We start from the raw sequence: 26,394 nt of genomic DNA on the forward strand, positions 1-26,394 counted from the left end.
CGTGACATGACGCCATAGGAAAATCCTAAATAAAACAAACGATCTAGAAATTAAGTCTAGGGCCAATTGGACCCGTTTGGGTAAGAACCGCTGTGATTGCCATAAGAAGGCTGGTACTGAGAGTAGTAACTGGCTAGCCCAGGCGGGTTTGGGATTCCTTCGTGGGGAGATTTTCCATAACTGCTGCTACTACTTTGCACTTTATTATAACCCACGTTCATTTGCTCTCTCTGTGCCAATTTATCTCCATTTTCATGACTTCCTCTAGCGTCTAGACCAGGGGGCCCACCTACATACTTGTATGAGGAGTCGTACTGATTGTATGACATTATATGATGGGAGTGCATTTGTGGATTCTGTGTGCCATACATCATACCGCTATAGTTAGGGTTATATGGGTATGAAGAGTATGAATATGGATATGATGTTGAGTGGAGACCAGGTGGTATTGAATAATTACCGTTGTAACCATGTCCCTGAGAATTCACTATCGGCATATCCCGACCAGAAGCCGAACTAGCCGGTACTTTCTTTTGATCCTTGTCTGATTGATCTTTCCAATTTACGGACTGGGGTATGTTTTTAACTTGTTCTCTCCACAAGCTGTCGTCATTCAAATTATTTGCTACAATTTTATTCTTCTGAGAATTGGTTCCACCAATATTATCATCAGACAAAAGTTTATCATTACTCAAATCACGACTTGGAATCGTATTACGCAAATTATCACTCCCATTGATATCAGTTGGCGATGAATTGGGAACTCCACTTGAATAATTTGTGGGTATCATCATCGGAAGATTATTAGGATTATATTTTGGCATGTTAGGCATCACTGCCTGGTAATTTTTGAAGTTGGGATATGATGCTATAATGGCTGGGTCTTGGTAGGGTTGGAATGTTGGCATGGGCTGTTGTGCGTATTCTGGGTAACCATAATGGGCATAATGGGGATAATTGGCATAGGATTTGCCTTGGTAATCCTGATATTGATATTTCTGCGTTTGAAAATTCACATCTCGAAATTGTTGCAATCCATATGTTGTAGTATGAGTTGTGGTCGTGCCTGCTTGCAAAATTTCCGTTGATTCCATCGTTTTTGAATTCTCAATCTTATCGGAATGATCGGTAGTTCCGGAATTAAATATTTTATCTCTGTAGTTCTTACCCAATTTCCCATCACTCCTATTATATCTTGAATTCTTGTCAATTTTTGCACCCTTACTTTTCAGTGATAGATCAAATAGTTTAGGTATATCCACTTCACTAGCATTGTCCAACTTGGATACCGAATCATTTTGATCTGTAGCCGCTTTATCATCGCCCACTGATATACCAGAGGATTTATCACATACAGATCTTGTGGGACCAAGAAGTTTATCACGTGATACACTGAATGATTTGTTTGAAGCCTTATCAGGTGCATCCTTTTTGTATGGTTTTTCATCACGATTTCTAGAAACAGCTTCACTTTCCTTAGTCTTAGCAGTAACGTGGTAGCCTTCAACATCTTTTTTACCATTTTTTTGAAATTTCATATTCTTATCATCATCATGCTTCAATTGTTGTTGTTGTTGTTTGGATTTGTTATTTTCGTTATTTTGGGCCCTTAAAGCCTTGAGGTAGTTGTTGACTTTATCATGATACATTTTGGCCTTATCTTGCTCCTTTGGTTTTGGAGGTTTAACTCCAACTGTCTGCCACTGTCCCTGCTCATGTCCACCCTGAACTTGCATTATGACGGACACTGCATTTTGTATTTTGTCCGCATTATACTCGTTGCGTTTAATCAGCATTAGAATTTCAGGCAGAGTAAAATTGTAGCATTCTAGCACGGGGAATAAATTTCCAACCCATTCTTTGCTCCTGGGGGAGAGTTTAGATATGTCTGGAACTGAATCAAGGTTTATTATGTTTCTAACAGTTGTTTCTGAGTGGGAATTAGTTGATTTCTCATCATGATTCTTAGATGTATGTAAGTTTGAGTGGTCGGTATCGTTTGATAGATTCGATTTAGACGATATGTCACTATTTAATTTGGCGTTAGACTTCATTTTTCGGCCGTAACCATTATTAGCCATTTTCTTATCATCCTTATAACTCCTATCTGACCTCTTATTAGCAGCGTTGGTGCTAGTGCTAGTATCAACATTACCGCTACCAGAATATAATTTATCTGAAATTTTAGACTTGGAATAAGTTTCAGATTTAGTTGATAAAGGATGTTCATGTTTTTTCTTGTCTATCCCATTATTACCATGTTTGGTAACTAACTTTTCACCATGAGCCTGTCCATTTAGTTTCGGCGATTTGTTAGATTTTTGTGCATTAGAACTGCTAGAATCCACTTTTTGATCAGCGTGAATGGGAATTTTAGCATTATCACTGGTATTGTTTGAATTTGGCTCTGTAGATTTTTTAGTTGCAGAAGGTGGCTTGGGTTTCTTTTCAACTTTTCCGAGCCCACCTTTGGGCTTCTCAACACCCATTTTAAATTGAAGTAAATAGGAAAGTATATGTTTATTTCTATATACAAAATTAGGTGTGCTAAGATTTAGTGGGGGGAAATAATACGGATTGCCCGGCGTTGCGCCGAGCTCGCTTAAGCGCCAAATACGCCAATTTTGCATTCCTTTTTGGGTCAAATGCCGCTGCATTTTCTTTGAAATTTGAATAATGCGATATTTCAGATGCAATAGATAGACTTGAAAATATTCCATTAATTGATCTATATTAAATCGAGTAACTATATTCGAGTGCATTGTTTACAAAAATGTTGTTTTTATATAAAAATTAATGCAATCGAATAATAAACATTGTATCTCATGGAAGATTATATCATTGTTAATTACCTTCCTGGGAATTTTAAAATCCATAATTTTGCCTTCATTCCATTCTAAATTATAATTTACTCAAATTTGCTCTATGGATGTTGTTTATTCAATAGTTAACTATTATTTATCTATATCATTGTTTATATGCTAAATAATGATATTGAAATGTGTACATCAAATAGTTCATACATCAATTAAGGTTTTGGATATTTCGCTTGCATTTTTAAAAAAGTGAATTCCTGGACCTAATGAACCTTTTTTTTCGGGTAAAAAACACTCCAATCCAAATTGACCTGAATGAACTATCATACATGCCCATTCCTATTGCCATTATTGGGACTCCACAATTGACAACAAAAGTGTTCGAATTTGAACTTCTATTTTCAATACTTTCTAAATAACTTTCAATGGTTTCTTTACTAGAGGTTTCTATACACTGTACAGTTGTCTAATTAATTCTGACTTACCACATGTTCAATGTTTAGACTGGTCAACCAAGTCTTTAAAACATTTTGTTGTGAAAAAGTTAATGGCGTTTTCAGCTCAATTTTTTTGTTCAAAATACATTCAAAAAATGACTTCCGATCTGCCATACCCACTTCGTTATTCTCCATGGCAGCAACCCAAACCAAAGCAAGGGCTAGTGGAGATGTCTGCGGTTTCGCCACCAAATCATCATCCACTTTGTTAACGTAGGCACAACACCAATTGTATGATATATTAAGTAGCTTTGATAGACTCAATTCTGATAGGTTAAATTTCGAATTATTGTTAAAATCAATTTGTTTGTTGTTGTATTCTTCCACAAAATCGTAAAAATCATTTGATCTGGTCGTAATGCTACTGTGTCTGCTTCCAAAATCAGCACTCATAACAACTGTTAATTGCCCAGATTAGTTATTATATTCAATCATTTAATATATTGGCATTTACGTACTTATCATTTTACTATAAACTGCTCTAAAGTGCAACGGTAATTACATCTACAACATCATCCGATATTCTTCGCAATTTCACTTTATTATATTTATACTATCGCGAATTTGATAAAAATAATATTCTACACTGAAGATTTAACATTACCACTCATTTTACATGAAAAACTAGCTAAATTGTATCAGGGCAGATATGCAAAGGCATATCTACGAATTCCAACTTAAAATTAATAGCTAATTTATATAATCTATAGTTAACAACTAAAAAATTAATCACTAAGTGCTGATATTGATTATTTATTGATCGAAGAGTTATAATTGCAATAATTTTAGGAATAACGAATGTGTAATATTAATATTATGCATTAACAATGGGATTTAAAAATAAAATTTAAAAATATTCAGAAACTTGCACATCAAAACTTCATCATTGGTTCCGCCTCTTCGCCAAATTGTATTGCGATATCTGTTTGAAAAATAAGTTTTTCTATGGAATCAGGGTCGTTGTAGTTTAGTGATATAAAACTGACCAGGTTAAAATCCGATAGCATCTGCACGTAGGCTTCATTTAGTTTTTGAAATTTTCTAGGCAAATGAGCAGATAACGCCGATAGTAATTCATCTGGGTTTTGATTGGCAATAACTTCACAGAAATCTACTGCAGAAAAGGTGGAATCTTGGTTGTAAGTTGAGTATATTTTTGTGGGATTATATTTAGAACCATCATTTTCAACATCATTTTTATCCAATGATTTTGTAATGTTACTGTGTTTGAGTGACATATTATTAGATAATCCATAGGAGCTGGACGTTATGTCCATAAAGGCACTAGGAACATGAACTCCATATGACTTATTATTTTCAGATTTGGTGGATTCTAATAAATCACATTTAGTAACAACGTTTACATGTGGAGTTTCTAGGTTTGCCATTGCTGCTAACCCAGCAAGAGATCCGGCAACCAATTTTGATGGGTCGCCAAGAAATGAAACATCAAGTAGAAATAGTGCTACGGCGTTAATATTTAATCGCTTAAGCAGTGATACAATGTCACGAACATATGAAAGATGGGTAAACAATTCAATTTGCCCTGGAGTGTCAAATAGTAATATAGTTTCATCGCCATAGGAAGATTCAATTTCTTCATACAACCAATCAATATTCTCCTGCAATATTTCCGAGCACTTAATTAGAGCACCATTAGGTCCAAGTTTGCTATAAGAAATTATGTCCCCTATGTTTACTAGATCTCTTATATCTGTGTCATAAGGATTTAATTTATTTTCATTAACAGATGTATTTGTATCGTCCTGAGCCATACCCTCTTCAGAGGCCGGGTCTAAATTTACTATGTGACAAGTGCGGCCTATGGATTCAAAATGCTCTTGCATTACGCGACAATACGTTGTTTTACCACTCCCTGCAGGCCCAATAACCAAATGTGCATAGCGCATATTCTGTCTAAGTTAAATTATAGGGGGTCCACTATATAGGGCATAGTAAAATATACCGTACTAGCGTTATACGTGAGAACGTATGTAACTATGAGACTACTCGATTTATATATTGAGAGCTGGATACATAAGTTTTATTGTGAATATTCTCTAATAATGTGCAAGTGTAAATAATTCGTTGTACAATATACATTTGATTTTGGTTCATATGTAAGTATCGCCGTTATAATATAAAATGGATACATTAGTGTGATATGCAAATCATTACGTAAGCCAATTCTAAGTCACCGTCCAGCAACTATATTTAGCTCATTGTCCATAATTTATGAAGTAGCTTAACACCTGTATATATTGAATGCCATTGAACAACCAATTAACATTAACCGGGGGCAATCGCCTATTTACGGTGAGACGCCATTTTTCGCGTATTACAAATTGCTTTCATTAATAATATATACTAGTTGGCGAGTATACTCTCGATAGTTAGAAAATTGAAAATTGTCAAGAATATACCCAGATATTGATAGTGCAGATTCCATTGATGACTCAAATAACCATACAACTCCTTTCAACACATAAATTCAAATTTATAATATGTTTATATAATTTTACAACACCAACCATTACGATCTGTCATTTATTAGTTTGTTCATTATGTGACTATTTTTTTTATCAAAATTAAGCAAGTCTTTAACAATATACAATTGCATATTTAATGTGCCTAACATTAATGTTGTAAAACATCAATTGCGTTGATGCGTCATTGCTAATTATGTATTAATTTGTATTACTATATATTATGGGTAATCTATTAGTATGTTGTGCTATCAAATGATTGTTATTGCAGTTAGTCGATTTCTAATATCTGCTTACAATATGCGGTATAAATTTTGGCTGACAAATTATGACACAATAAGTAACACCCTAAGTAATGTATGCCCAACCTGCGAGCTTACGATGCAGGGTGTATACTTCTGGTGGAGGGGGCTTACTTCTGATCTTAATCATTTTAGCTGTCTTTGCCCTTATCTACATTAGATAGTTTGTACATTTTCAATTATTTCGTTGTTACGAAAGTCGTATTCATCGTTTCTCAATGGTTCCCCTGTGTAAGTGTTCAAATTACCAATTAGTAGTACAGAATTGATATGAGTATCTATCATCTCATCAGTATCTTTTTCGCACAAGAATCCAAGTGAATAGGATAGTTTTTTAATCATCTCTTTGTCCTTAAATTAGTCTGTTTTCTAACTCCTAAAATTGAAGCTTTTACAATTTCCCGGTAATCATTAATGAATTTCTCATTGTAATGACGGACTAAGTTACGTTTGTGTTACCTGCTCCAAAATCTATGAGATTGATTATATCATTTTCAATATCATAGATAAAATTTCTAGGGTTGGGATCGGTATTCATTAGTTGGAACGCGAATAGCTCATTCAGTACTAGTTTTAACAATCTAGATCCAATAGAATTGCGCTTATCCTGACTTAAGATCGTTGCAGCCTGATCTAATGATATCTATAGTGAAATAAATGTTACCCCCGTAACAAATTCTGTCGTTAGAATTTTATTGGTTGTTAAACCACTCAATACATCTGGTACATAAAACCCATCTAATCCCCCAAGTAATTGCTTGAAAATGCGATAAAATTCAGCCTCATTTAAATAATGGCACTCTGATAATAATTCAGATTTTATCTCTTTGCCAAAAATGTCGATAAACATAGATTCGGGGACAAGATGTAATATGTCACATAGCTTTATAAAGTTATCAATGTCCGATACTATAGAATCGGATACACCTTTATTAGCCTAGTTTCATACCTGTATTAATAATAACAATTTTTCAATTGAATTGTAAGGAGTTATTACCCGGAAATTGAATCTTAACGGCAACCTGCCTACCCTTTACATTTGCCAGGTGCACTTGACCAATACTGGCACTGGCAATTGGTGTTAAATCAAATTGGTCAAATTTATCACGCCAATTATCGCCAAATTCAGAAGTTAAAATGTGTAACACCTGTTCCTGTGGCATAAAATCTGCTCTGTTTCTAGCATTGGCTAAAGCATCTAGCAATGGTTGAGGCAATGCATTTTGTTGCATACTATATAATTGGCGATCTACCTCAAAAATTGGCATAACTTCAATGCAGCTCCTAAATTACCTATATATTCACCCCTCATTTTGCAGACAGAATCAGTAAGTCTATTCATATTAGCTTCAGATAGAAATGATTCCTTCCAATTGGTGCGTTGACCCTTATTAAAGATAAAATACTTTGGCTATTCGCTTAATAGTATCGAAAGTAGCTCCAGTGATCATCCCTACCACTAAGTCTTGAAATTAAAAGCAAATTTACCTGTAATTTGCAGGGCTCTAGAAGTTTTAGATACGGATAAATTACTTCCTTTCATTATTCTATCGGACGAATAGTGGCATTTGCCCACCCCAAATGTATTTTGAATATGATTGTGATTCTGTTCAGCGTTTAAAAAGCAGTGGCTAGAAATTGTTCCAGATGTAGTCAATTTTCTAGAATAATTTTTTAAATTCTGAAGCTTCGACTGAATATCAGGATTGAATGCGCTGAATGAACCCAAACCTGATCGTAAATTCTTGTCAAATTTTCCGTTTTGCGCTGTAAAATCTTTGTGCTTATCTCCATAAGCAGAACAACTGTCTGCCCCGTCATTGTAAAACGATAAAATTAAACGTTGCGTTATAGAAAATAATGAATTTAAAGATCTACATAAACGTTTATTGATGATTCCTGGGTATAAAATGTGTTTGGGGAAGTAAAAATAACTATTTCTAGCACACTTCGTGGGCAAAATGGAAGAAATATGCCGTGGAATATTGTTTCTATACATTGATAATATACATAATTGTTACTGGGGCTTATATGCCATACCTGCTCACATTAATTCTCATATTAAATTATTCGTTCTGTGTAATACAATACCAATCCAAGTATTACGATCAAATATTTTTAAATCACTTTCAACTACCTGTTACATCTAATAAATCTTATATAATTTCTAGAATCGATTTGAAACGCCTGTATCTATCCAGTATTGGCATATCTCCTGAATCAAACACAAATGTGCCGCGAGGTATCGTCATCTATTCGCACCTAAATTATTTAAAACCTTCATTATTCATTGCACCGTCAGCAATATCGAAATTATCTATACTTAACAAGCAAACAAGCATTGATAGTTCGGGTGCTAAGGGAGGTAGAACATTAGTAACTCTTGAATGCAGTGAAAGCAAGAGACTTGGAACCAGAGCATCGAGATATACAACCACAAAAAATAAACTCAACACACCTGGTAGACTTCAGTTGATGAAGTACAATAGGTATGCTAGGAAACATACATTACATAAAGAAATTAAGTAATAGATAGTTAATTAATCAATTTATACAATGGAAGAGACTTTTAAAACAGCTGTTGAGCATATTCGGCACGCCACATACATCTCTGTTTCCAATCAGGACAAACTACTCTTATATGCCTACTATAAACAGGCTATGGTAGGAAACTGTAATGTGGATAAGCCAGGATTGCTAGATTTTACTGGACGAGCCAAATGGGATGCATGGAATTCAGTTTCTGGGAAGAGTAAACAAGAGGCCATGGATGCATATGTGCAGTTAGTCAACACTATAGACCCCGGTTGGCAGACCAAGTGCTAACTATTAACACCCGCTGCACAGTATTAATTTTTCGGTTATCTATTTTTGGAAATATATTAGCCACAGTTGCCATTTTATATGCCCAAAATGTTGACTTTAACTTCTGCTTTTGTTATTAGTATGGCTATATTAGCTGTACCCGTCAATCATATTCATACAAAATTGCACCCTAGTGCTCTATGATATGCGTAGCGTAGCTTATCCATTCCTAACACCTTACCTACTTTAGATCTGAAATTTATCCAATTACAAGTGGTACTCTAAGAGTGTACGCCTTATACGCGTTGTGAGTACATGCAAATATTATTATTATTCTTCCCTTATTCTAATTCATACGTAATGAACATCATTTAATTATATTCTATGAATCACTTCTCTGGCCAAAGATAGTTAAATGAAGTATTGAATATTGAACAATTTAGTTCTGTCAACGCAGTGTAATTTTTAACTAAAAATACTTATTTATTGTTAAATTTATCAGAAAAGGCTGCCAATAAAACTCCTTAGATAATAATTTATGCCTTTGCACGTAAATTTTTTGTTAAATTGATTCCGAAAGGTAATCGATATAATATAATATTCGAATATGTCGAATGGTATAATTGAATCGGAGGTAAAAGATATTGAGTATGTTGATGATTCATCAAAAACATCTCGGTTTCTAGAAAATAAAGATTGTAATAATGATCTATATTCGCATTCAACCCCCAATGATGTTGATGAATTGCTTACTTGCATAAAGGCGTGGAAGAAGGGTTGCATTGGATCCGATTCTGAGAATTTGGATAAACTAATTCTATCTGAAAAATTACTTGAAAATGACAGAATACTTTCCTGTAATAAGTCAGATTCTACAACTGTGTCTGATGGGTGCGATGAGATTATTAAATCTAATTTTGAGGAAATAACACCTGATAGTAAATCTGATAACATACTCAAATCATCTTTAGAAAAGAAAGCTTCTGATGATACCAATACATTATTGACCGTTGAAGACATTCTTTTCTCTTCCATGAATGACCCTTATGAAATCGAACTGTATAATAAAAAATCAGAAATACTGCCAAAATCACCACCCCTGTATAAATATGGCCCAGTTGCTAAAACAGCCCCGCAAATTGTGACAAATGTATCTAATGCTTCGACGATCAATCAAAATTTTGATATGAAAATGATTGAAGAGGCTGCTGCATCTAGTGAAAAGGTTAGGGGGGTTTGTTTTTGCAAGAGTGATAAAAGTTGGACGGCATGGTGGACAGAAAAGGGTAGGAATAGGAAAAAGGCATTTAAATTAAGTATTTATGGATTTGAAGAGGCTAGAAGGTTGGCCATCGCGCATAGAAAAGCAGTTGAAAATAAGATTCCAGAGCTAAAATGTAAAAGTAGTGCTAAAATTAAGGCCGGTAAACGTCAGGTTAATAGATGTTCGAGAGTTACTGACAGACAAATTCACAATATTAATGATGAAATTGTTGGAAAAAGGTCTTATAATGATGTGTCACGTAGAGTTATACTTAACGATAAGAAGAGAACGAAATTTTGCCATTATTATAAATCACCATATCAAGTAGTAGAGAGCATTAGAGAATGTTCAACTGCTGAAGACTCGCAAATACTTTCGCCATTGACATCAAAAACGAGTATAGAAACTTTAGAGAATGAAATAATACATAATAGCGATGGTATGGATGCTAGAATTAATGGATATGTTGAACCGGGCAAACAAGATAATCTTGATAACATATTTACAGATACACCAAGGGGGGTTAGTTATAGTATTGTAAACCAAGCATGGTGCACACAGTGGTGTAATAATAATGGAGCACCATGCATCAAAAGTTTTAGTGTCTCAAAGTATGGATTTGAGAGATCACGCGCAATGGCCATTGAGCATAGGCGTATGTTGGAATCTACGGATCAAATTGGAAGTAGAATTCCAGGCGTTTTCTTCAAAGATAATGCTTGGTGTGCCACTTGGACCGATTTGAATGGCAAAAGGAATTTCAGATCATTTCCTGTTGGACCTAATATGACTTATGATAATGCCAGAAGAATTGCTATAGCATGCAAAAAAAATGCAACCAATGATAGCGATTTAGTTGAGTCCAGTGTTTATAAGGTCAATTTAGAACTACAAGATCTATACAAACTTGCAACTTGCACTTTAGATATAGACCTTGATGATAATATAAATGTAGAGCAGTGTTTGCAAGAAAACTCGGTTAGCACACATGCTAATGATGCTATACAACCACATGTAAATTGTATTAATAAGGCTTTAAATAATGATGTCGTTTTGACGAAAATGCAGACGATGATGTATAATACCGAAAAGGGCGTAGACTGCATGTACAATAAATGGGATAACCAACCATCTGTTGTACAGTCTCAGTTGATTAAAGAAGTCCCATTGCAGCGACAAATTGCTAACCATTTATCAAGAATATTGCTTTCCAACCAAATTGAGCTTCAAAATACTGTTAATGTCAGATTTTTGGTGGGTAATGGCAGTGCCTTACAGCAGATGCTTTCACACAAGCAAGCCAAGAATAAACTTTTTGGTCTGGTCCTTACAACTATAGATAATAAAATGTAATTGTAACTTAATTCGTTAGTATTTAGTATAACAATTCAATTAGTTAGTGTGTTTGCTATTTTAATGCCATTTCTACACGTTGTGTATATTATGTTATATCGAATTTGTATACAAAAGTATAGAAATTTCAATTTCTCACTTCTGTTACATAGGTACGTTTAATATAATTAATGCTATATATAATGATTTAATCATTCCTAATGATATATTTATTAGTTCGTTCACTACTAGATTATACTAAATAATTTAGCAATCACTTTTATACCTCAAATTTATACAATATTGTAGTCACAAGATGGTAGGTGTATATGTGCTTATATTCACTTCCAATAAATAATTGGTTAATCCGTAAACTTAGAGTATTTATAATTAATATAAAAATAAACTATAGATATAAATTTTAGACATAAGTAGATACGTAAAATGGTGTCAATAGTTAATGTGATTTATATATCAGAATTAATGATGTTTATTTTGTAACGTGAGAATCAATAATTAAATTTGTCAATAAGCTCCCGAGCTACATCCTGAGCAATTAATATACATTCTCCCTCCAACAAAACAATCTCCTCCTCCAGATGAGCAATATTTTCGTCCAGAGAATCGTGGAGTTTCATGTCCTAACTTACACAATATGTACCTGCTCCATTATATCTTTTAGCAGCAATGATTGCGTGTCACTCTGGATAATTTAAGGCTTACTTCATTGATTAAATCCGCATCCATAGCAAGGCCCAAATGGTCCAGTGATAATATTTCAGCTTGCCATTGAGCTACATTTGCGATAAGTTGAAGGCGTTTTGGAATATTCGCCACTAAAGCATCCAACTCCCTCATTTCCCTATGGGACAACTTGAGAATTTTATTTAGTTTGTCAACCAAATTTTGCGGTTTAAACTCATCCCATTTATCTGCCTTGCTGTGTAAAGGATGAAATACCTCCCCTTGTACAGGATAAAAGTGGGCGTGGCTCGAGAAATTGGGCAATTGTCTGGGAAATCGTTCTTTTCAATGTTCAATCGTTTGATGGACAATTTGTGGTTTCCAGCCATTAAAATGCGATGCACAGAATTTACAAAGGGACGCATTAAGAAACATAAAAAGCAACCATCTTCAAACAATTGCACCAGTACTGGTTCAGAAGATGAAGCATTGATTACCTAACTTAGCCAATGTTGTTACTTTGTGTTTAAAGTTATTTAGGGTGACATTTTCTGGCATAAATTCGATATCCTGAACCGGATTTTCCTCCGATACCGGTTTGAAAAACTCAATTATTTCATCCTTGTTGATTGCTTTGTGCCTATTCAATGGAATACTTTTTTTCCTCAGTCCCTTGTACATGATGGCAATAGGAGATTCTGAGCATTGGGCCTCATTTCTAAATTATGTAAAAAATTACCTGATTGTATAACACAATTTTACGTGTTTCAATTGTGGACAGTCAAATATAGACTTTAGGTCATCTATTAAATCAGTGAAATGACGATTTGAACTGTTGGAGTGGGCTACTAGGACGAACAAGTTGTCAGAATTATTGAATATTGACTCGTCTATTTTGGGCAGTTTGCATAGTGGACTAGTGAACGGATAATAGCCATAATAAATTGAACCACATGAAATTAGACCAATACCAGCCATATATAATGAATATTTGCGTAGTTTAGTTATGTGGGACTGAGTTGAAAATGGTCTATTGCACACTTTAAATCCGTCAATAAATGGATTGTTATAAAATCTATAGCTACACCGAGGTAACCGGAATCTCATCCTGCATAATACCCTGCCTATACACCCCTATATGAGTACATACTGGTAACAGCTAATGTGTGGATATCTATGTACAATAGCACTGTTGCCAATTAGAATTATGTTATACTAAGATTTTGTCATGCCTAGCGTCAATTTGCCTCAGATACTGTGGCATAGCAAGGACAATAAGCACAGTGATCGCGTATATTCACTGGACTTCAAACCTCAAGGTCACAATTTTAACTCTACTGATGTGAAGTCTACAAAGCTTGCAACAGCTGGCGCCGATGAATTTGTCCATGTAACGTGTCATTCACATAGATATGGGAGATACAGCTCCAACCTATAAACACAAAGGTTATCAGTAGATTAACTGGCCACATCGGCGAGGTAAATTGCGTGAGATGGAACAAGAGCGGCTCAGTACTGGCAACAGGTGGAGAAGGTGATAAATATAACTTATACAGACAAAAGTTTGTGCCTATGGAGTGAAGTTAAGCCCGGGGAAAGTGATGATGATCCGGAGTTTGAAGAAATTTGGCATCGATTTAAAGTATTTAGTCTCAGTCAAGCCATAAATTCTATTTGTTGGTGCCAATCGGAACGGTACATTTCAGCCGCCACCGAAGATGGCAATATATCTATTATAGATACAACTTCAGAACGTAATTAACCACCCAATATAGTAAATAAAATACAAATATTACCAAGCCACTCAAACATCGCACAAGGAATTTCATTTGCCGAATCGCAATACATAGCATCTCTCTCCTCAGATCAATGGTACATCAAATCTAATTCAGTCTGAGAGTGTGGAATCGCGAAGGAGAGGGTAAAAGGTGGAAGACTTTGCTTATGCTAAAGAATAATCGAGACTGTGATGAACTAAACCCAACAGGCGTAATAAACGATATTTTATGTAGGATGTACAGGATAAAAGGGCGCAAAAACCAGTGTTTTTAGGCGAAGATCTGCCCTCATTCTTTAGGAGACTAGACTTTTCCAGCAATGGCACTCTATTAGTGACCCCAGCTGGCATTCAGAACGTTATAAATAAGGAAGCAAATGAAACTAGTTTGCCATGTTGCTATGTATTCCATCGCAAAATATTGGGACTGGGAATTCCCATAATTACTTTTCCATCTCCTTCTGGTCCAACAGTGGTGGCTCGATTCCGCCCATTGGAAAGCTCATGCATCTTTGCCGTAGGGACACTCGATGGTTCCGTATGTTTTTACGATGTGAATAAGATAGAAGGTCCATTGGCCGTGCTTAAGGGTTTGCATTTTGCTCCAATCACGGATATATCATGGGATTCCACTGGACTGGTTTGCGCCGCCAGCTCCAGCGATGGTTACGTATCAATAATCACTTTCAGAAGTGATGAATTAGTTGATTCGCCCATGAATTTTGATGCACAAGTTAATTAATTAACTTTACACACTTATTTGTGTGCCAAATTTGTAATTATGCATTATGTATGTGCAAGTAATTGTTATACTAGTTGCACAGATACTAGCTTGGTGTAGTGGCACCAGGTCCTTGGTATTTTTGTCTGTGGAAACGACTCGATTTAATGGAATTGTTGATAGATTGTATATACTGTTATCACATATAGGGGTGAGGGCGATTACTTTGTGTGGCGTAATAATCACTGGGCCTCTGAAATGGCGCGTAGATCAATCGCGTCCGCCCTCAACAAGATTAGGAATGAGAGATTAGGCCAAGCTACTGCTGCCGATCAATATGAAGTGGGTACCAATTTACATAGGTGGAAGACGAGAACGACCGCATCTATGAAGTGTTATCGGATGAGGAATATCAGAAGCGTAATAAAGCCAGGAAAATCCACCAGTTTGTCGAAGGGGCAGGTGTGTAAGCTTTTATGTAGATTCAAATGATGATGAGGATGAAGAGTACGATTTTTACGATTACGATAAACCTGCCCATAATAGTACGTCAAGTAATAATTAATTTATTCAGGCCATAAGAAAATAGGGAAGATGAAACCATTGGTTCAGCACTTCGTTGAGATGGCTCGGAAGGGCGGTGAAGCTAAACAATCGCATACTGTATTATGAACAATAATCTAGGAAAAGGATTTCGACATTAAAAAATATTATGCACTTGAAATGGAGTTGGACGATGAAGATGTGGGAATTGGGCGCAAAAATTGCCCTGAGAATGACTTGGTTGCCCACAAAATCGCTAAATCTTTAAATTCTTTTAAACACACACAAAATATAACCACCACGGAACACGATATATCACTTTACTCAGATAATGCATCCCAATCGTCAATCTCGCGTAATGTCTACACTAAAAATAATCAAAAATATACTCATCAAGTATTAACCCACTTATTCAGGCAAACGATTGGTCAGATGATAATTTAATTTGCACTAGGAATGAAAGGGACAAACGCATAGTTACAGATGATTTATATGATATACACGACAGCGTCGAGATATCTAACACTGATAACATCGGCATCGATCAGGATTTCCATATATACGATCGTAAGGAATATGTAATTGTAGAAATAAATGACGCTGAGATCGATTATCCAAAGGTACAGCTGGATACTCCAGATGAAAATATCAATGTAAAACCCACAGATATATATTTATTGGAAGATAAATTTATCGGTATATATTGCTTGGATTTGCAGGAAGATTTCAAGGGCAACTTTTACATTTTTGGCAAAGCTATAACCTCGCCTTACACAGCGGATAGCGTAGATACCGCTAGCTGTTGCATAATAGTTACCGAATGCATGCGGGATTTATATTTCAAAGTTAGAATGGATATGAAGTTTACGATAGAGAACTCTGAAACTGTAATTGATGCTCAAAATTCCTTGTATCAGAAGATGATTATGAAGGGGTTTTATAAGGAATTACAGACACTCAAGTCCCACTATGGCATTCAAAAGGTTATGGTAATTCCAAATCCCTACTTAGTTCAAACTTGTGTGGAGAAAAATTTTACAAAATGGCCCTTGTGGTCAGCAAATGTTTATCAAGGTCTGTTACCCTTATTCATCTCCCGAAATACGCCCTGAGCACTATTCAGGTATTCATTATACGGACATTTATGGCTTGAATAGTTCTCTAGTGGAAAGGTTTGCTGTAAGTTGTTATTAATTTTAGGTAAAGAGGAAGATAAAGGGCCCTTGCTGGCTTAAGATTAGGGATGCAAAATTGGTGAAGGATAATATATCGCGTTGCCAATTTGAATTCGTCACTAAGAGTCACAAATCAGTTTTCAGGTGGAATTACAAAGATCAAGAGTCCAAAGTTCCCGAGCCTCCTCTGCCTAAGCTTTGTATTTGCAGTTTATCGCTAAAGATGATCTCAGTGAATAACATTCCCGAAGTAATTAACAATGGACATAGGCATTTCAAATCTCAATGATTTACAACAAGGCAGCAAAAATTGAGAACTTCACATTTGATCTGGGGAATGAAAACCAATTTGTTTGTGTGAGAAAAGTTGCCAATAAGAATTGGCCTGGTGGAATGGATAAGTTTTGCAAGAGTCGTCCTTACATTTGTTTGACTGATAATGAACGGGGTATGATTGCGGTATTTTTCGGCAAATTGCAGGTAATAGTTGTTTTACACAGCAAATAGATCCGGATATATTGGTTTCCCATGATATTGGCAACAATATCATTGATAATCTCACCAAGCGTGCAATTGCCACTGGTTTGCCCCAACGAATATCATTTTCCCGCTTTAAATTTTACAAGAGAGGGCAAACTTATACTCAAGGGCGATTAGTTTGCGATACTCGTGTTTTACTAAAGGAATACAGCCCCGGTCAGGTAAGCATTTCTACTTGTTATAAATCGCATTTGGTGAAGTAACTTAGGTGAGCTATGATTTGGAGTCGTTGGTAAAGTTTGACAAGTGGAAACCCGATGAAAATTTCTCTAGGACAACATTTTCGGTAGAAGATATTGAACCATTTTTTAACAATTTAAGCAAGATGCTGGAATTTATACAATCAAGTTCCAAGTTTGCCTACTATAGCTTGGATGCCTTAGTGAAGATGCAGGTGAGATACATATAAGTATATTAAATTAATAAATCACACATACCACTAATCTATGTTATTTACATGATATTATCTACTAATTTAAACATATAATGATATAAAATGCATTAAATGCTGTTTATTCTGTTAATGGAAGGCATGCACAAATGTAAATAGTAATATCGATTTGCTAATTTTGCAATAATTTATTAATAATTTTAACACAGGCTTTAACATTAACCCGTGAGTTAACATGTATTGCTGGCAATTTGTGGTCGCACAGCCTTGCCTGTATGAGATCCGAAAGGAACGACATGCTACTTTTGCACGAATTTCATCGCCTAAAATACGTAATTTCCAACAGTTTTCAAAAGCACAAAGGTATTTGTGCCATTTAAATAGATACAAAAAGCGCTGCGACTAAAAAAGGTTCATATGAAGGAGGGTTAGTGCTTGAACCCATATTGGGGCTGTACGACACATTCATATTGCTACTAGACTTTAATTCCTTGTACCCATCTATCATCCAAGAATTCAATGTATGTTTTACCACGGCTGTGATTTCACCCATAGTAGATCACAACAACAATCTACAGGTGGAAACGATATCTACAGAACCCGGAGTTTTGCCAGCTGTGCTAAAGCGATTAGTGGAGGTAATAGACTATATAATGCGAGATGAGGGCGACAATTAAGAGTTCTATGATGTCGGAGAAGAACAGTCAAAAGAAGGCCCAATTGCACGTTAGACAATTGGCGCTTAAACTAATTGCCAATTCTTTGTATGGATGCTTAGGCTCTCCATATTCTCGTTTCCATGCACAGCATTTAGCAGCCTTTATCACACTACAGGGCAAGTCCGTTGGTTATTCAGGGCGTAATATTTTAATGGACACAAAGGAGAAGCTGGAAAGTGAATTCAAGCTTCAAGTGATTTATGGTGATACGGATTCTTTGATGTTAAACACCAATATTAGGCATGATGGAAGACTCGAGAGTTTTAATAAAGCAAATCAACTGGCTACAATACTTTCTGGTAGCATAAACAAGAAATATCGCAAGTTGGAGATTGAATTGGATGCCATATTTGCTAGACTTCTTCTGCTTAAGAAAAAGAAGTACGCTGCGCTCAAGGTATGCTAACATTTGTTTATTGTAAATAATTTGGTTTGTTTTGATAAAATATTCCGTAAAAAATTCATGGGACGTGCTAGAAACATATGTCATAGTTTCCACTCTGACATAATCATTTCTACGCCATAATCAGTATGTATATGTTTGTATAAGATCAATATAATTTTAATGGCTAATGATGAAAGCATAAGAATATTGTGATATATGTGCTATGGCCATTAAATGGGTGTTGGCATGGGTTTTATCAATAAGAGTTGAAACGACAAGTTACAGTATTATACGGTATCATATAACTCAATTAGCGCGACTAGATGGTCCTTTGGCATAACATTTTATTTGTATGCATAAATTTGATATTCAATAAAAGGCCCGATTATAACCTCCATCCTGTATTGATTATCTCTACCGTGCCTTAATTTGTTTATACCTCATCGATTTTTTATTTCGTTTATATCTAATTCATACTGCTCAACGCTGTGATTGTTTTATGATGTACAAATTTCATGTGTTCTCTCTTTGGCTTAAATGATTATTTTTCACTTTTTCAAACAACTAAAAAATACGATTCTTATGCAGGTTATCGACTATGGGCAGAAGAAACTTGAAATTGACAGCAAAGGGCTCGACTTTGTACGCCGTGACTGGTCACTGCTCACCAAGGAAATTGGTGATAAAATCCTCAACATCCTATTCACAGCGAATTTCGGCGATAACGGCATAGATGAGGCAATTGAAAAGATTCACGAGCTATTGACATATTTATGCGGTGAAATGGATTCGGATCGGGTGCCACTGGAATCATATACAATCACCAAGCAATTAAACAGGAATCCAGAGGAGTATTCGGATGCCAGTGCACTGCCACACGTATCAGTGGCGCTAAGAGTTAATAAACAAGGGAAGCGCACTATTAGGGCTGGGCAGGATATATCATTTATTATATGCTCGAAACAGTCGATTGAGAAGATAAAGGGGAAGGGTGACACGATAAATTTGTTATCCCAACGTGCATTCACCATTGAAGAGGTGAAGGAGTTGGGATTGAAACCTGATTTGGAATATTATAAGTCGGTACAGCTTCTCCCCCCCGTTATTAGACTCTGCGGTAATATAGAGGGGACAAATTCACAGAGATTGGGGAGGTGCTTGGGTATGTAACTATATAATTACACAGGACTTGCAATAAATGAAAGCTATGAAAAAAGAGAAGGGGAAGGGGTACAACATTCAATAATCTCCGAATCCAGTGCGTTGAACTTGATTAAAAGATCAATTGATGATTATCGTGGCCTCAGTCTATCTGCGGGTTTACACTGCAATAACTGTGGCAATATGGTGAATCCTGAGGCTTTTTTGCAGGTAATTAACCTCAAATGTAGTATTTTAGGTGCAGCAATTGTAAATTTTGGTTCCCAATTAATTCAATTAAGAATTGGATACAACGAGTGATATTTGAGTTGGACACAAATGCTGCAATTTGTACAAGGAGGTATGAATTATTGATTATATGATAAATATGAAAAGTAAAACTAAGGGGTTTCAAATTTGAATGTGCTAAAATACTCACTTAGATGTACAAGTTGTGAAACTAGCACTCAAAGAGTGATGATAGGCGCTGTACATCGATGTCCACAAATGGCATGTCAGGCACAAGATACAATGGAGCAATTTCTCACGGCAAATAAAACTTTTGTAAGCACCAGGATTACGTAGCTCTATTACGATTACATAGAATTTTTGCTAAGAGGACCATTAAGGGAAGGGCCTGATGATGCTGAGGATGTAGATAGGCCATGCCTAGTTTCCGTATTGATAGATCCCAAGGGCAGGATCCATCCACTGAATGAAACCCCTATTAGACAGATTGAAATTTCAGACTACAACGAATTACTTAATAATTTGTCAAAGGAACAGTCAATTGGCGCCTCCTCCGGACTTAAGAAGATGTGTCCAACCATCATGTCACTGATAAACAACGCAAGCTGCCTAAAGTTACACATCTTAGACTACAACAGAGAGAGGAAGAATCTGCGCTCGGTATGTACGGTGTCATGTAGTTTGTACAAAATCAACAGTCGCGGAATGGATACTCTCAAATATCTCTGAATTCGCTGTTCTCCCCCTTTTCCGTGATGAGGAGAGGAGGACAATTTGAGATTTTCACAGATCAACTTTAGTCACATTACTCATTCGCTAAGAGCAATCAAATCTCCATATTTAAGTTTTAGCAAAGCCCATCAAACATTTTTAATTCAAATCAATTTGAACAGTTAAACTTTACCAGGCTACGACAGATAATACAAAATTTGTATTTCTATACGACTGAAACTAGAATTAAATTGATACTATACAAATGCAAACTGTACATTTCAGATGTTTCAACGGAGAAGCATTTTAATTTGTGTCCTAAGTTCTTCTATGTTAGTGGGTCCGTTTTGGCGGTTGAGGTTGGTGATGATTTGGCGGAGGATGCTAAGATTTTCACTTTCAAGGGTGGAATGTGTGACTATCTCACCTAGCATATCGGCAACTTGCTTCCAGCTTTTCCCCTGGAAACAACCAGACCTGAGCCAAGCAGGTTTTACCAACCCGCTGTCCAGCATCACTATATTTTTAGTATCCATAGTTTCGACCATGAAATTTTCATCTGTGCTATCTGCCATACCAATTATTGTAGCATTATCTATGGCATTCAAATTTTGTACACTTTCTATTTTGGTCCCAATCGTTGTGCTTTCCACATTATTAGTAACAGAATAAGTGTTAACCTTATCTTCCGCAATTTGGCATTCTGATTTATCTTCTATTGTCGAGTCTGGAGTCATTATGGTTATCGGTTCATCTGAGTTTGTTGTTTGATGGATTGTTGGTGTGTCACTGTTTATGTACATTACATTGTCACTAATGATATCGGCGGCATTATCCCCGACTATTTCAACGTCAGATTCATCGGATACAACTTGTAATATTGGATGAGATACATTTTCACACGGTAACTGTGGAAATTCTTGTAGAAAATCATCTTGATATCCTAAAATTTGACCCGAAGAATACATGTTATCATAACCCACATCAGATGCCACTGATTCCGCTGAAATTGAAGATACAATGGTGCAAACCTCGGGTGCAATCTGTATTTTATCGTTTTCCAATACATTAATCGCCTCGTTTGATGCAGTTAAAGTGTTGTTGGGATCTGATGATGGTACTGTGGGATGCGATATTTCAGGATGAATTGATATGTTATACAGTAGGTTGTTATTCGATAAATCATCACTTATTATTATATTGTGTGATAAATTGTTTGTATCCAAATTGGAGTCTAAGAATTTCGTAGCCGGCGCCTCGGCCCGTTCAGTATCATCTGGCACGGAATTTATTGATTGGTAAATTCCAGTGTTATTTGTCGTGTTATCAAATTGAATTGGGAGTTTATTTGGGTCAATATCAGCTTCTGTAGCTCTGCGCAATGATGAATCTTCGTCTGAATCTAGGGATATAGGGATGTGATCAGCGTCGTTGATTGAAATTGTACTTGTGTAAACAGTGGTATTGTTGTCTCCAGCGACTTCCACCCCAACTTCGTAATTTGAGCCGTCACCATGTTCCTTGCATTCAGCATCCTTTGTCTCATTAACCTTAATGCTAGCAGAACTTTTTATTGATGGTTCCCTAGTAAGTTTCATAAATGCCTTTTTGTCCGTAGCCTCCATCGTATCTTCATCGTCAATCACAAAGCATTCGGCATTTGGGCGCTTCATTTTCGCTCAATTTTATGACTCCCAATGGATTAATTATGCTATTTAGCCTAAAAAGTATTTGCGATATACACTGGTAGCCCCAGTTAACCCATACTAGTGTTGCCCTATTCATTATATATAAATTGCATAACAATATGGGCAAAGAAAGAGATAGGTATGATCGACACGATCGTGGTAGATATGAACGCAACAGATATGATCATGGAATGTCGAGAGATAGAAATGACCATGACAGATATGACAGGGACCGATATGATAGAGATAGGAGGGACGATGGTAGAAGGTCTAGGGATAGGTATGGCCGCGGTCGGGATATCGATAGGGCCAGCGATCGAAGTCGATTCAGGCATTCAGATAGCTACGATAGGAAGAGGTTTAAATTTGATTCCCCGCCTAAGCAAGCACCCAAGGAAGGATTTGGCGGGGGTGTTTTGGGCTATGTGGACGGGATCCCTGTACAGGGTAAGAGGCATATTATAATGCAAACATGTTTATTTGGCATTTTTTGTTTATAGGCCCATAATTTCATGAATACTTTGTGTTGAATATTGATGTTTTAGGTGTATTATTGTTGGGAGATTTTTATTATATTTGTTAATCAATCACTTATTTAGATTCCGAAGCTGAATCCACCCGCTTTTCTCGTCAACTTGAGATATCTAACACTCCCCCTAACATAGAGGTGGAAGTGATTATTGAATACTTTAATATGGCAATGTTAGCTGTTGGTGGCAATTGTTTACCTGGAAACCCAGCAATTAGGGGAAAGCACAATAGCAACGATAAAACTTCAATCACGATTGAAATGAGGACACTCGAAGAGACTAGTAATGCTCTGCAACTTAATGGATTAAATTTGATGGGGAAAAGTTTATCCATTACTCGTGTTGGGAACTGTCCCCCGGAATACATTAATAAGGCACCTCCACCAACTGTACCCACTATATCTCCAAGCATTCTAGCACTTGGGGTAAATGGTCTACAGTCTGCCGACATTAAACCATTGCTATCAAATGCTATAACAAGTCTTGTTGGTGGTTAGTTAAGTGTTCATTTAGGTGCGCCAAAAACTGACAGATTACTCATACTAGATCTACCCATTACACAATCTGAAGATCAAATTAAAAGTATGGTGGAGGAATTTGGCAAATTGAAGTACATACAATTGTTCAAAAACGCGGATGATACTAGCGCCGGAATGTGCCTAATTGAGTTCGTCGACACAAATGTACAAGTGGAGGCTTTGCAAAAAATGAGGCTACAATATAACATTATATTAGCTGAGGATGCTTTGACAAAACGAATAATCGACAGGAATTTGCTGAGATTACAAATGAGGAATCAGTCGGAGCTAATGAAAACTCAAATTCCAACCAGATGTATAATAATAAGAAACCTAGTCACAACAGCATCTGTAAGCTCAGTTCAATTCATGATTGTATATATATATATTGATTTTTGTGAAAATCTTAACTGTTTTGATAATATAGTTGCAAAATGACCGGGAATATCAAGAAGTAATTGAAGACATTCGCGCCGAATGCGATCTTATGGGACAGGTGGAAAGGGTGGAAGTTCCTAGGAATCCTCCCAGCGAAATGGCCTATGCGTTTGTGCTATTTGAATCAATTCAAGGGGCTGCCATGGCTAGGAAGGTATGTTCGACACAACACTGCATCTAAATTCAATTTATTTGATAAAAATAATGTATTTGTTTCTACCGCATATATTATATTCTAACATTATGCATCATTAATACGAGAAGAGGTGATTTGCGCTATTTAATAATATTCATTAAATTATTGTGATTGTATGAAATGATTAATATACAAGGGTGATTCTAGTTCTAGTTTTGTATTTTTGGATAAAACTTTGGTTGAATTATTTTTCATTTTTATACATTACACAAGCTTTCAATATTAATTGGATTTCAAATTACAACTTACAAATGCTACTGTTGTATATATTGTGGACGCTGGTTCACGGTGATTGTTTGTTGTATAATTCATTGATTGTTTTGAAAAAATAATAACCTAGTCTTTAGGAGGACGCCGTTTCGCATCAAATGTAGTACAGGTTGATTTCTACAATGAAGAGGAGTTCATGATGGGCAAATTTGATAAGCCTGAAGCCAATTATGAATTGGCAATACGGGGCTAGTACAATTCATTTGTTAATTATTCATTTTTAGTTGCCAATCTATGCCTCCAACGGGTGTTGAAGTGGAATATATCAAGTGGCATTGGGTCACTAGTGTCCAATGTCTTCAGGTACAATTCTCCACTAGTGTCGTGCCAATTGTACACTCTCCTGGCGTTAAATTCGTCCCTATCAAATTGACTGGTCAAGTGTATATGTTTCAACTTGTTATCCTTCCTAGCTCTAATGTTGGCATCTATTTTGACACCATATTTTGATCTACTAGTGGTGCGGTTTTTTACCGGCAACAAATCATATTTGCCTCTGATAGCCTTGTAGTAAACCCCTGGCAAATCCCTGCACCTTCCGCCCCTAACCAACACGACTGAGTGTGTAGACAAATTGTGGCCAATTCCAGGTATATAAACGTAAACAGTTCTTCCAGTACTTAACCTCACCCTGGCCACTTTTCTTAGGCCCGAATTTGGTTTTCTGGGTGTGAGAACACGGACAACGACGCAAATTCCCTTTTTTTGTGGCGCCCCTTCCAGCCATTTTGAACGTACATTCTTGGGTTTGTGCACAGGAATTATTTTTGGTGTTCTTTTGTAAAACAATCGCCCGTGTAGGCTACGTGTTGAAAAATATTTTACAGATTCTAACGATGCCAGTGACAATTTGCATGAATATAACAAGTTATGGTTCCATTTAAGCTGCATTTGTGTAGTAAACAATCCAAATAGATTGTTCGTAAGTGATGTAGTGAGATTCCTAAGCATAGAAACTATAACTTGTATGTATATGTATGTATGTATAACATCATGGTTTTACACCACACATATCACACGGCATACAGTGATGATTGCTGTGTGTCTTTTCGCTACTTTTCTGTCCACATCATTCGGGTTCCATATATACATTGAAGACTCTGTCGAACGTTGTTTCATTGAAAATGTTGGTGAACGCATCCTTATCACTGCAAACTACGAATATCTAGGTGCAGCACACAGTGCAGTTAGTGACGCAACAAACACTGGCTGCTCGATGTATTTTAGATTGCCAAATGGTAAGATAAATACTAGAGTTGACATATCAGCCAAGCCTAAGGGTACGTAAGTGATGTAATGCAGGTAAATTTTCGTACATATCGGAGACGGCCGGTACGCATAGAATTTGCATATATTGCTCATTGGGACACTGGTTGGAATCCAAAAAGGCCAAATTTTTTCTATCGGTAGAGACAGCCGACGCGCTGGACAAGTTTGAAAATCAAAGACAATATGACTTTGATAACATTGTAAGTTTTCATCCATTTAGAATCCCGCTAAGAAACATGAAATTGAGTTTTTGATTAGTGAGATACAGAAATTCACCCATTCGGTGTCTAGTATTAAGGATGAACAGGTATTGGACGATTTTATCACCAACAAGTTCTACAGAATCTTCAACACAGTTCATGAATATATCCTATATTTTTACATGGCGCAAATTGCTGCAATATGCATTTGCGTCGCCTATTCGATCAATCATTTGAATAAGTATTTCAAGTCACAGCGTCTTATCTAATTAATAATTTGTAGTTGGGAGTTTTAAGGGCACTGAATTTTATATTTAATTACACAACAGATCAATTGTGCTAATATTCGCTGAATATGCTTAAAACTTAGCTACTAGATGATCATGCATGCTCGGTTATATATTCATTTCTTGAAAATGATCGCATAAATTGATGAACAAAATGGGGATTTCTACTAATTTGTGGAATCAACTAATGATTAATCATTGTTTAATTGACTCAATTTCTGGATAACAATTTATTTTGTAGACTGCAGGGTTTGAAATTATAACTGTAAATTGCTTATTATAAACGTAGAAATTGATAGTCTTAGTAATATATAAATGTATTGCAGGTATATGGTTATCTACGACGATAAATTAATGATAACTAGTTAACATGATTATTTTTATAAACATAATTTTTGGAAGGAGTCCATTTGATATATAACTTTTAAATCCACTGTTGATATTTTAATTGACAAATACCG

General features: G+C 36.0%; 14 protein-coding genes across 14 annotated transcripts; 7 read left to right on the forward strand and 7 right to left on the reverse strand.

Annotated features, from left to right (window-relative positions):
* Positions 1-56: 56 nt before the first annotated feature.
* BMR1_01G01121 (conserved Plasmodium protein, unknown function) lies at positions 57-2,489 on the reverse strand (the record flags this gene model as incomplete). Its single annotated transcript, XM_012791846.2, has 1 exon — positions 57-2,489. One exon carries the CDS (start codon positions 2,487-2,489, stop codon positions 57-59), a length of 2,433 nt encoding a protein of 810 aa, XP_012647300.2.
* A 58-nt stretch (positions 2,490-2,547) lies between these two features.
* Positions 2,548-3,706, reverse strand: BMR1_01G01122 (hypothetical protein; the record flags this gene model as incomplete). Its single annotated transcript, XM_021482119.1, is given in 5 exon segments — positions 2,548-2,728; positions 2,853-2,896; positions 3,024-3,127; positions 3,150-3,282; positions 3,302-3,706. The coding sequence occupies 5 exon segments, from the start codon at positions 3,704-3,706 to the stop codon at positions 2,548-2,550; spliced, it is 867 nt and encodes a 288-aa protein (XP_021337361.1).
* A 479-nt stretch (positions 3,707-4,185) lies between these two features.
* On the reverse strand, positions 4,186-5,223 carry BMR1_01G01135 (Conserved hypothetical ATP binding protein; the record flags this gene model as incomplete). The annotated part of the gene is made up of 1 exon (XM_012791848.1): positions 4,186-5,223. The coding sequence occupies one exon, from the start codon at positions 5,221-5,223 to the stop codon at positions 4,186-4,188; it is 1,038 nt and encodes a 345-aa protein (XP_012647302.1).
* On the reverse strand, positions 6,071-8,100 carry BMR1_01G01140 (aarF domain-containing kinase; the record flags this gene model as incomplete). The annotated part of the gene is given in 12 exon segments (XM_021482127.1): positions 6,071-6,147; positions 6,168-6,252; positions 6,273-6,328; positions 6,350-6,452; positions 6,476-6,540; positions 6,561-6,744; positions 6,766-7,028; positions 7,099-7,334; positions 7,355-7,385; positions 7,407-7,488; positions 7,508-7,566; positions 7,590-8,100. The coding sequence occupies 12 exon segments, from the start codon at positions 8,098-8,100 to the stop codon at positions 6,071-6,073; spliced, it is 1,752 nt and encodes a 583-aa protein (XP_021337362.1).
* A 32-nt stretch (positions 8,101-8,132) lies between these two features.
* BMR1_01G01145 (50S ribosomal protein L33 cyanelle) lies at positions 8,133-8,630 on the forward strand (the record flags this gene model as incomplete). Its single annotated transcript, XM_012791850.1, has 1 exon — positions 8,133-8,630. The coding sequence occupies one exon, from the start codon at positions 8,133-8,135 to the stop codon at positions 8,628-8,630; it is 498 nt and encodes a 165-aa protein (XP_012647304.1).
* A 27-nt stretch (positions 8,631-8,657) lies between these two features.
* Positions 8,658-8,927, forward strand: BMR1_01G01145_2 (diazepam-binding inhibitor (GABA receptor modulator); the record flags this gene model as incomplete). The annotated part of the gene is made up of 1 exon (XM_012791851.1): positions 8,658-8,927. One exon carries the CDS (start codon positions 8,658-8,660, stop codon positions 8,925-8,927), a length of 270 nt encoding a protein of 89 aa, XP_012647305.1.
* A 586-nt stretch (positions 8,928-9,513) lies between these two features.
* BMR1_01G01155 (transcription factor with AP2 domain(s) (ApiAP2)) lies at positions 9,514-11,523 on the forward strand (the record flags this gene model as incomplete). The annotated part of the gene is made up of 1 exon (XM_012791852.1): positions 9,514-11,523. One exon carries the CDS (start codon positions 9,514-9,516, stop codon positions 11,521-11,523), a length of 2,010 nt encoding a protein of 669 aa, XP_012647306.1.
* A 488-nt stretch (positions 11,524-12,011) lies between these two features.
* Positions 12,012-13,293, reverse strand: BMR1_01G01160 (thioredoxin-like protein; the record flags this gene model as incomplete). Its single annotated transcript, XM_012791853.1, has 6 exons — positions 12,012-12,143; positions 12,164-12,205; positions 12,226-12,442; positions 12,463-12,683; positions 12,706-12,904; positions 12,926-13,293. The coding sequence occupies 6 exons, from the start codon at positions 13,291-13,293 to the stop codon at positions 12,012-12,014; spliced, it is 1,179 nt and encodes a 392-aa protein (XP_012647307.1).
* Positions 13,294-13,414: 121 nt separating this feature from the next.
* On the forward strand, positions 13,415-14,705 carry BMR1_01G01165 (chromatin assembly factor 1 subunit B; the record flags this gene model as incomplete). The annotated part of the gene is made up of 6 exons (XM_021482150.1): positions 13,415-13,576; positions 13,597-13,720; positions 13,743-13,940; positions 13,962-14,058; positions 14,079-14,175; positions 14,199-14,705. The coding sequence occupies 6 exons, from the start codon at positions 13,415-13,417 to the stop codon at positions 14,703-14,705; spliced, it is 1,185 nt and encodes a 394-aa protein (XP_021337363.1).
* Positions 14,706-14,942: 237 nt separating this feature from the next.
* BMR1_01G01170 (DNA polymerase alpha subunit A) lies at positions 14,943-20,626 on the forward strand (the record flags this gene model as incomplete). The annotated part of the gene is made up of 22 exons (XM_021482153.1): positions 14,943-15,026; positions 15,047-15,146; positions 15,167-15,238; positions 15,259-15,347; positions 15,369-15,623; positions 15,644-15,794; positions 15,816-16,216; positions 16,239-16,406; positions 16,428-16,652; positions 16,673-16,882; positions 16,903-17,103; positions 17,151-17,336; positions 17,543-17,696; positions 17,718-17,971; positions 17,994-18,168; positions 18,190-18,449; positions 19,026-19,599; positions 19,624-19,808; positions 19,829-19,938; positions 20,021-20,141; positions 20,163-20,486; positions 20,507-20,626. The coding sequence occupies 22 exons, from the start codon at positions 14,943-14,945 to the stop codon at positions 20,624-20,626; spliced, it is 4,419 nt and encodes a 1,472-aa protein (XP_021337364.1).
* Positions 20,828-22,210, reverse strand: BMR1_01G01175 (hypothetical protein; the record flags this gene model as incomplete). The annotated part of the gene is made up of 1 exon (XM_012791856.1): positions 20,828-22,210. One exon carries the CDS (start codon positions 22,208-22,210, stop codon positions 20,828-20,830), a length of 1,383 nt encoding a protein of 460 aa, XP_012647310.1.
* On the forward strand, positions 22,345-24,370 carry BMR1_01G01180 (Splicing factor U2af large subunit A; the record flags this gene model as incomplete). The annotated part of the gene is made up of 5 exons (XM_021482162.1): positions 22,345-22,672; positions 22,825-23,247; positions 23,269-23,624; positions 23,701-23,865; positions 24,248-24,370. 5 exons carry the CDS (start codon positions 22,345-22,347, stop codon positions 24,368-24,370), a joined length of 1,395 nt encoding a protein of 464 aa, XP_021337365.1.
* A 17-nt stretch (positions 24,371-24,387) lies between these two features.
* On the reverse strand, positions 24,388-25,128 carry BMR1_01G01185 (Ribosomal protein S12/S23; the record flags this gene model as incomplete). Its single annotated transcript, XM_012791858.1, has 1 exon — positions 24,388-25,128. One exon carries the CDS (start codon positions 25,126-25,128, stop codon positions 24,388-24,390), a length of 741 nt encoding a protein of 246 aa, XP_012647312.1.
* Positions 25,208-25,915, forward strand: BMR1_01G01195 (Transmembrane emp24 domain-containing protein eca; the record flags this gene model as incomplete). The annotated part of the gene is made up of 3 exons (XM_012791859.2): positions 25,208-25,457; positions 25,480-25,646; positions 25,667-25,915. The coding sequence occupies 3 exons, from the start codon at positions 25,208-25,210 to the stop codon at positions 25,913-25,915; spliced, it is 666 nt and encodes a 221-aa protein (XP_012647313.2).
* Positions 25,916-26,394: the final 479 nt, after the last annotated feature.

This window comes from Babesia microti, chromosome I (genome assembly GCF_000691945.2).
Source record: "Babesia microti strain RI chromosome I, complete genome".
In the NCBI taxonomy this organism is placed as follows: domain Eukaryota; phylum Apicomplexa; class Aconoidasida; order Piroplasmida; family Babesiidae; genus Babesia; species Babesia microti.